Source organism: Carlito syrichta, unplaced genomic scaffold, assembly GCF_000164805.1.
Source record: "Carlito syrichta isolate Samal-C Ts95f unplaced genomic scaffold, Tarsius_syrichta-2.0.1 Scaffold315361, whole genome shotgun sequence".
NCBI classification, from domain to species: domain Eukaryota; kingdom Metazoa; phylum Chordata; class Mammalia; order Primates; family Tarsiidae; genus Carlito; species Carlito syrichta.
In genome coordinates, this window is record NW_007259457.1 from 303158 (window position 1) to 313050 (window position 9893).

The following is a 9893-nucleotide window of genomic DNA, read 5'->3' on the forward strand; positions in this document are numbered from 1 at the left end:
AAGGGGTGGAAAGACACATTGGGGGCGGGGGTGAACCGCTCATCCTTGTGACCCAGAATATCTCCCCCTCCCTGTAATGATGAGCTTGCTTTTCCATAAGGGCTTTCCCTTGATTCGGGGAAGGGGCCAACCAATGAGAGAGGGGCATGTAAGATTATTTTGGGGAAGGGCTCAAGCCAGGAGGCTTCACTTTTACCAAGCACCAAGTGTCCCCAGCAACCAGTGCCTCTTGTACCAGCAAAAGCTCCAGAACTCTCACCCGCTTGCCTGCCTGTGCCTGTCTTTGCCCAGGGAACAGCCATGAGAAGGCAACTTCGGTCGAGAAGGGCTCCGGCCTTTCCTTATGGTTATCGCCACAGACTTGTGAGTGCCAGGGAGCAGAATATTTTACTGTCCCTTTTAAAAAATGGGGTGAGTTGGGGGCTGTGTAGGTCTTGATTTGTGGTTTCCTCTCCTTAGGATGGGTAGAAACAGCAAAGTTTAGGGAAGCCCAGGGTTTCAAAAAGGAGCTGGGACTCCTAGTACCCCAGGGGATCCTAAATTGCTGGATAAAAGAAAGAAGCCCTCTCCTCCTGTGGAACAAAGATACCAGAGAACAAGGGGCTTTTTAGAATTATTCCCTAGGAGTCTAGAATTTGAACAGACCTTCTGGAGTCTGGGAGAAGAGGTTTCTGACAGCAAGAAATTAAACCAAGAGATAAGGAAAGAGGAAGAGGAAATGAAAGGCACCGCCTACCCAGCTGTCTCTGTCCCCTTGGGTGATAGCTACTGAGAATCCAGCTGCTCTTTTTCTATAAAGTAGCAATTCCAAACTATGGCTAAAATCTAGAATTCTTGATAGAAACTGGGAGGAATCCTAGACACCAGCTCTCCAGAGCCCTTCATTATGCAAAGGAGGCTGCTGGGGCTCAGAACACAAAAGTGACTTACAAGTGAGTGGAGAAGCCAAAATGAGAATGGTGTCTCCTCACTTCAAATCTTGCGCTCTTGCCATCATATTTGTAGTATGCAACTCTTTAACCTCCTAATCTTCTACCACCCATTGCTACCCTGCCAGCCACCCCACACTGCCTAACATATATTCTCTCTGTCTCTCCCTCCCTTCTTCTCTCTCTCTCTCCCCACCCCCCCCACCTTTGGTGTCACCATTTATCTCCAGGGTACATTACAAATTATTTGACCCAAAAGTTTATTTGCATTTACTTTGCTATAGATCACTCATATATGTGATATACAGTACTTGGGGGGGGAAGGATTCTGAAATCTTCCTCAGAAAGGATTGTGATCTGAGCTGCAGGAGGAAACAAAGCCTAATCCATTTTTCTTTGAGTATGGCCACATATATAACCACGGAGTTAAGTGAAGACTGTCAACAGCCAGCAGAAGAAAACACAAAATCTTCTAACCTCCATATCCACCTACAGAGGGTTTCCTTTAGCTTTCTAGCCACAATTGCTAGAATTTTCTCTTTTTTTTGACTTTCGCAAAGTTCCTTCCAGCTCTCAGAACAGTTGCAATCTGTGGGGCATATAACTATTACTTACTTGCCTTTTTTTTCTAAGTAATGTTAGTAAAATGTTGTGTATCATTTCAGTTATTTGTCAAGTGGCTTGGATTTTAAATGCCTCTGGGCATTTTGCTCTTTATAATACTTGATCAAATTTAAAAAGAAATTATTTGATTTAATCGTGTACTAATTTTTTTTCTTTTAAAATTAACCATCCACTCAAATGTTTATAGGCTATTACTCAATGCAGAGCACAAATTTATCCTTTGGGTCATACTGTTTATATATTTGTTTATATGTTTATATATTTAGATTGCTCAAAATGGAGCCACCCTTTGTCCTTCAGACTCTTCCCTTTTAGGGAAATACAATGGCCCATCAAGCAACCACTACAGTATCCCAGCACACTCACACTATCACATGAGGGTAGTGCCACTTTAGGAAACTGACAAAAACAGAACCTTGGGAATAAACATTCTCATCACCGAGGGATTTCCTACTGAATTTTGTTAAATAGTTGCACAAAAATGCATTTAACATAGAATTTAATTAATGAGGAATTTTTGGGAAGGCCTGTCTTGCACAATGCAATGTTCCCCTATACCTGGAAGCAGGCAAGAAGATTTGAGGTTCTTGAAGCAAGGCTCAGGTGTGAGAGCTGTGAGGGAAAATTAGCTCTGAGAAGATTAATTCTTCCCGAGAGGGTAAAGCTTTAATGACAAGCCATCTTTAATGGGATTATCATGAGAGCTCATATATACAAATAAGATCAGGCTGAGGCCAAGGCCAGCTGTCTTCTCAGTGGAGCAGAGGTAGAAGGCAGGCATAGGAAACAAGAAGAGAAAAGAAAGTTGTTCAGAAAATATAAAAGAAATATAAATTCCTCCTTGATGAAATGTTACATTTCAAATTTTCCAAGTTTCTCAGGTGCAGTAGTTTCTCTGGGGGTCATGATGACCACCCACTTTGGTGCACATGACTGCCCAGGTTAGGGTGATCAGCTCTGTTAGAGCATTCCCCAAGAGTCCTGTGTTAGGAGTGTTAAGTCAGGCAGGTATTATTATTTGGTCAGGAGCCACTAGGTACTTAGCCATGGGTTTTACACTATAGAGGGCCATCAAGAAGTTAGAAAATATGGCTCCTCCCTCTGGGTGCTCAAAGTCTAGTTTGGGAGGTCACATGTGTATATAGGGTCACACATAAGTGAAAGAAATTTAAGAACACATGTTGATCCATTCAACATTGAGTTTATTTTCCTAAACCTTACACTGTGAGTCCATGTCAGTCAGCAATCCTTGATTATAAGCACCTTCAATCTTTTGGAAGTTCAGAAACTAATACATTGTTGTGCTTCATAAATCTACTAAGCTACCTTAGGCATGTGTTCAGTGTCCTAGAGGAAAAACATTGGCCAGGGTATCAAGATATGCAGGTTCTGTGACTGTCAACTGAGTCATGAACTTGCTAAATCCTGTCCCTTCTCTAGGTCTCAGATGGACAAGCATATCTTTAAGGTCCCTGTCAGTTCTGGGATGGTGTGTGACATAGAACTGTACATTGGAACAAATTGGAGGGCAATTCAAAAGTGCTTATAATTACAGGCTAGATACTACTGCGCAGACTGAAGGCTGAGTTGAGCCTTGTCATTCTGCATCATTTCTACTGGTTATGAACAACCTGATTTGCTGAACCCCCAGCACAGGCAGCATTTTAAGCTGAGTGCCCTTTAAGTGGCCTTTGAAGAATCAGGCAAGGAGGGGGGAGCATGGAGCCCCTGGTCTCTAGCATTTGACACAACCAACCCCAACAGGTGCACAAGCTCTGCTGCTCTTCAGACTTGGACAGCAGAGGGAAGGGAGGGCGGCCTCATTTTCTGCTGCTGCAGTGAGCCTTGGCAAACTCCCAAGAGCAAAGATACTACTCTCCAGCCTGTGGCTGGGAGGCATTTGAAACACCACTTCGTGAAGTCTAGGTTTCTCTCTCTCTCTCTCTCTCTCTCTCTCTCATTTTCTTAAAACCACTCAGAGAAGATTACAGTTTCAAATCTCAAGTAATGACTGCAATCAGTCAATAACCAAATATGTGCTGAGCACTTACTATGTACCCAGTTTTTTTTTTTTTTTTTTTTGTCTAGGGTACGGGAGAGACCAAGGAAGCCTGGGGCTCCAGCTGGTGGTCTGGTAGTCTCTCCAGTCAGATTCACAAGAGGAGGTCCCAGCTAGGGCAATAGTCAGAGAAGCAGCAAATAACTTCCCATTTCTTGTTTTTGTTGGGAAGGCAGGCTTAGTTTTGAGGAGGGGTACAACAATTGGCCTCTCCTCCCGATGTCTGTCCCATGCTATTTTTAAACACAAGTCAGGATGTGTGAAGTTGACCAGCTGAAAGTGTACAGAGTGTTAGGACGAGGCTGGCTTGGGCTGGGAATTTGCCATCATGGACACAAATATCTAAGGCTACTCTATCCTCCTGTGTGAGCTCAGTTCTGCCCTGACAGGCCAAGTTAAGAGGGGAGACCAAGGCCCTAGGACAGTGTAGTGACATGAACAGTCTTAGGGGAAGAGCCCACATGCCTGAAGTTGACAATGAAACTTGTACCTCTATGGAAACGACACTGAGTCAAAATGTGTCACAGGAAGGATATTTCCTCCAAAAGAACACAGAGAGAAAAATCCACCTCTTGTAACAATGTGTATGTTTATAGTGAAGTGGAGATTTGAAGCATCTCCAAATATTGAGTCGTTTCCATTTATTTTTGGCTGGTGGGATGCAACATTGGAAATTTTTTTCAAAAAGGGGATTGTGCTTTGTCACTGTTCCAGGATGATCAGGATGAAGTGAACCAGAACTACTTAGCAGATGAAGAGGAGGAAGCAGAAGAAGAAGCTCAGGTGATGGTGGTGCCCAATTTGGTGGAGGAAGACGAGGAGGAGAAAGAAGAGGAGAAAGAGGAGAAAAAAGAGGAAGAAGAGAGTCAGGATCAGCCAGCAGGGAATGCTTGGTGGTGGAAACTGAAGATCATGAGCGAATACCTTTGGGATCCGGAGAGAAGGATGTTTCTGGCCCGAACAGGTCAGAGTTGGAGTAAGTCCCAACAGTCTCAATGCCCAAGTCTGGTGTCCTTTGCTTTTGGTGCGGTGTCCAGGGCTCCTTTACCATATGCTCGATGGGCTTGTCTACAAACTTCTCTTAGCACTTCATAACTAGGAAAATGCCTGGAGAATGGATAGATTCCATCAGAATGAACTATAAATGGATGAACAAACATGATTGTGTAACGAAATTCACTGGGTTTAATATCAGTTGCAATGCAGAAAGACAGTGAGAATGAGTTGGAAAAGCACAAGATTTTTTAAAGTCTCAGACCTGTCACTTTCTATCCACGTGACCTTGTACTTGCCATTTACTTTCTCTAGCCTCAGTTTCCTCATCTACCAAATGAAGGAAACAATCCCTGCCTTGTCTCTCTCACAGAATCAGAGTGAAGCACCAATTAGATGTTAAAAATGTAAAGTTGAAGGAATTATGCAGAAGATTATTTGTAGGATATGAGACCCAAGTTCCTGCTAACCTGACCAAGGTTCTTATAAAGCCTCATCACTTCATTTAGTAACATCAGAGAAGAAGAGCCAGGAGGCCTGTTTCTGGCCCCAGTTTGTGGGTGTTTTTCTCTCCCGTGGTAGACACCTAGGAATTGGGTTTAAGCAGATCATTACTAGAGATTGAGGCTGAGCTTTGATCAAGGGCAGGATTGTATTCCTTAGCATTTCCTTTTTGTACCACAAGCTACCACCATTTTTTAAAAGTTTTATTTTAAAGATGTGGGATACAATTCAGGGTTAGGTATACAAATGTTCATTATGCAGGTACCCTTGTTGATGAAGTATGCTCCTCCTCCCCCCGCCTGCTGCCACCATTTTTACTTCACAACTTCCCCAGCACTCCCCTCCCAGAGTCCCACTCACTTCTTAAACTATTAATGCTGATCTTTCTCAGGAGATTTAGCCCCTTGTAAAATTCACACTTGCCATACTCTCTGTAGAGCCCAGAAAAAGAGCAGCTGCTTGTTTGGGACTCAGTTAATTCACAGGAGGAAAAAAAAAAAAAAAAGAGGACGCCATAGTTGAAATAAGAAGCCCCTAGTGCCAAGGGTCTAAGTTGCCGAAGTTGATGGCCATGCCTTTTACAGGTTGCTTTAGCTGAGAATTCTCTTCTTCATAGTTAATGTTGCTAATTCAGCTCAGTCAGGGTGAAACAGCCAACTCTGTTTCCTGGAATTAGGGATAGCAGGTGTGGGGCTCTGAACAACACCCTTTACTCCCTTTACCCATTCTCATTTCCCAGCCCCACCCCTGACCATCCCCTGAACTCCCAACTGGAACAAATGTACCATTTAAGGGACATTCCAACATTCTGGAAGCAGCAGACAAATGCTGGACACTCACTGGGGCTCCAAGGGGGCACAGCTGTTTCTCCTTTGCTTAAAGAGGACTGGAAAAACAAGCCTTGTGTAATGCAAGTGTAATTCTGGGAAGGGGAACCATATATTAACCCTTAAACAGCCAGACATTGAAACTTCACAAAATGAGCTGATCCACATTGCTTCTGTGGAGGTTGATCCACATTGCTCCTGTGGAGGTTAATCCACAGACCAGTAATTGGGGATGAGGGAGGAAGGTTAAAGTGCCCAGGGAAGATATGGCAATGGGGACACTGCATGGTAGGCCATAGCCAGAACTCTAAATTTCAGGTCTAAAGGAGCCTAGGAATTCCGCTGGGCTATTTCAGGCAAAGGGCAAATGGTAATGTTAATGCCTTGGCCATAAAGTACGTGCCTTGCTGCCTTCTTTCCCGAGAATTAGGTGCCCACTTGAGCACTTACTAACCCTGTTCCAACCTGAACATCAACATACCCGATATATTTACCTAGCCTGTTAGTATAATGTGGGCTTTTCCTTTGATAGCTGGGCAACCCCTATTCTTAGGAACTATATGTTATTTTATTGGATACTGACAAGAACCGTATGAGGTAGTAATATTATTATCCCCATTTTACAGATGCAGAATCTGAGGCTTAGAGAGGGTAAGTAACTTGTCTAATGTCACACAGTTATGAAGTGGCAGTGCTGGGATTCAAACCCAGGTTGGATGAATACCAGACTTTATTCTCTTGTCAGAATACCACACCATCTTCGTGAACTCTAACAATGAACTAGGCTTTGATGGGTAGGACCTTAGGACCTGATAGAATGTTTTAGTGGGTGGAATGAAGAGCTGGGAGCACGGGTACTTAGTAGTCCATCCTAGCCTGGGTGGGGGCATTCAGGAGAGAACCCAGGATTACCTAGAGGAGGGCCCAAGTAATACTTGGACATCTGGGGCAGAAAGGGTTGGAGGTATCAATGGTTTCAGATGGGGACTATGCTTGATTTTGCCTGGATGTAGCTGAGATGGTTAGTTCATCATAGTCTCTGGGGCGCCAGCTCCTGAGTGAGGCTGAGGGAACTTACTGTTAGTGCCATTCTCCCATCTATTATTTCATGGCTACACATCCTGGGAAGGAAGATATCTCCAAAGAAATGTACCTGTGTTTCATTGCTTTTCCCACATCCATGAAACTGAGTCTTTTGGTCCCCTATATGGCTCCAGCTGTTGACCCATTCCCAGGATGGGTATAGGGTGGAGGAGTGGAGGTGGAAGCACAGAGGAAATCCCATTAGGACAGCCAGTGGGCAATAGCTAGCTAAGTCTCACAGGCACACAAGCACTGTTGTTTCTTCTCCAGGGACTCCAAATGAATCAATGTATTCATGTTCCAGTTATGCTTTAGTTTATCTAATAAGACATAATGGGTCACTCCTTTTTTTGGTTAATTTTATTTGGTTCATGGTTCAATTTAAAAATTACTATTTGGATTCAGTTTGGAGTACAGCAAAGTTAAGTAGTTTGCTCTGGTTTCTGCTTCATGATTCAGTACAAATCTGTAGTTCTGATATCATGTCACTGCTATGAACAGAGCCAAATATTGTTGCCTGAGAGATCCCCAAGGAAGGCTTGAAAAGAGTTTCTCAGTACCAGTCTCATGTTCATTCACCTCACACTGTGCTACCTAATCCTGAGGCAAACAGAGGGAAAATCCATACAACTATATTTCTGATTCTATAGTAATAATAATAACAACAATGGTGATGATTGCCATTTACAGAGTACTTAGTGTCTTCCAGGCTCTGTGCTATCCTGTTTATATGCATTGTTCAATGCTAAGAAGTATGTACCACTATTGTCCTTATTTTACAGATGAGGAAATTGAGGCCAAGAGAGGTGAACAGCATGTCCAAGATTAAACGCTAGGAAGTGGTATAGACAGGACAGGATGTAAAGAAAGACTGACTTTCAGATATTGTTAGGTATATAGATAAAAATATGAGGTATATGCTAAACTTATTCCTATTTTACTTGTAAGAAATTGATGCTTGGTGTAGTATGCTACAAACTCATGGGTTTTTTGACTCAACCCTGAAATGATTCTCAGAGTGACCAGCAAAGTTAACCCTTCCTAAAACCTGCCTACAAGAAACGTATCTATCTATGCCTAACCTGTACTAGCTACCCTGCCTCAGTATCAGGGGTGCAAAGAAGTTCTGTAACTTGCCCAAGTTCATGGACAGCAAGTGTCAGTGATTAAGTACCTCCCTTCCCCACCCTGTGTTAGTGTTCTTTTTGAAAAGCAGAGCCACTTAAACTTTTGCTAAAGATAAATAATATTTGAAATAAGTAGGGCAAAAATCTCACTTTGCCTTGATTAGAGGCAAGTCCAGTGGAAATTAATCAAAAGTTTGAATTATAGACTATGTGAAAAGAAATACTGTTTTATCACTTGCAAATAAATATAATCACTGGAACCAAGTTGCTAGAACTCTTCAGGGCACCCACTTTAATGAATAGCGAAGAATGATTTGTACTTAGGACATCAACCATTGCCCAGAGGACTCTCAAGCAATTTGTCCTCTGCAGTACTTTAAACTCCACTCGCCTATAATCTTGTTCATGGTCATCATTTGCTCAGCAAGTTCCTCCATTGGAGATTCTGTAAAAGTAAACTGCAGTCAGACACCTGTTCCAAATTGGTGAAATCTGAATAAGCAAGGAACTACTGAATCTAGGGAATTTTTTACAAACTCATCTCATGTTTGAGTTGGTTCTGGTGCATGAGTTCAAGTGGGGAGGCAGGGCTTGTTGGCAAACACTGACCACTCTCATCTTTGTTCTGCAGGCCTGATCTTAGTCATTTACTTCTTCTTCTACGCCTCTCTGGCTGCTGTGATCACCCTCTGCATGTACACACTATTTCTGACCATCAGTCCTTACATGCCAACCTTCACAGAGCGGATGAAGCCTCCTGGTGAGTGTGCTCAAATACCCTGTGTTGTCAGAACTTGCTGGACAGAAATCTGCTTGCACAGCATGTTCAGCCTCAATTAACTTTGGCTCTTCCTGGTAATGACTTAGAGATTCAATTATTAAGAGTAAAAGTAAAATGGTACTTGGCAAATTATGGTTCTTTTCATTTTGATTGCCTGGGGGGAAATGGTTTCATGGGAATCAATACAAAAAAAAATTATCCCAAGAATGGGTTAATATATCCAAGACCTGTTTTCATTGCCAGGAGTTATGATCAGACCCTTCGCCCATAGCCTTAACTTCAACTTCAACGTTTCTGAACCTGACACTTGGCAGCATTATGTGATTAGTCTAAATGGCTTTCTCCAGGGTAAGTAAGTTCCTGTGAATAGTGGAAAGCTCTTTCAAAAGGTGATGGGTGGGAATTCAAAATTCAGAATTCACCTGGCCCAGAAATTCCAGTCTTGCTAACCCCAACTCATCATGGTCTTTCCTTACTTTGCATCTCCCTCAGCACCTGTAGATACAATCAAAACTTTTCTAGTGTGTGACTGTATGTTACCTTGAAAGCATACAAGCCATCTCTCCCACAAGATGATAAGCTCTTTGAAGCACAGAACTTGTTTTTTCTTCTTGAAAACCCTACAACACCTAGTTAAGTCCTGAGTACATCCAGGTGGCTCAGTAATGATCACTTATAAGAGATAATTCTGGGTGGAGATAGTAGTGGGAAAAGGAGAATGTTCTACCGAGCTGTAAGATTCCTGCCTCCTATACTTTCTCAAGGTATGAAAATGTATTGCTTGGAGGTGGATTATCTTGAAGGGAGAGAGCAGTCTTTATTTAACAGCATTCCAGAAGGGAGGTTTTAGAAAGAATCTCTGTGTGGTGGTTACTCCAACATTTTGATCCAACATTTTGATACCATGTATTTTCTTTCAATCTTTCTTTCTTTCTTTCTCTTTTTTTTTTTTTTTTTTTTTTTTTG

General features: G+C 42.6%; 1 protein-coding gene across 2 annotated transcripts in view; it reads left to right on the plus strand.

The window, feature by feature from the left end:
- Positions 1-227: 227 nt before the first annotated feature.
- ATP1B4 (ATPase Na+/K+ transporting family member beta 4) overlaps positions 228-9893 on the plus strand; it is a 17651-nt gene continuing 7985 nt past the window's right edge. Inside the window, exons 1-4 of one of the 2 annotated variants that reach the window (XM_008072622.1) lie at positions 228-363; positions 4327-4576; positions 8778-8906; positions 9171-9275. In XM_008072622.1, the coding sequence (XP_008070813.1) occupies positions 301-363; positions 4327-4576; positions 8778-8906; positions 9171-9275 (547 nt within the window). In that variant the 5' untranslated portion in view covers positions 228-300. Of the gene's footprint in view, positions 364-4326; positions 4589-8777; positions 8907-9170; positions 9276-9893 lie in introns of both variants that reach the window. The other variant, XM_008072621.1, reaches the window with a different exon arrangement.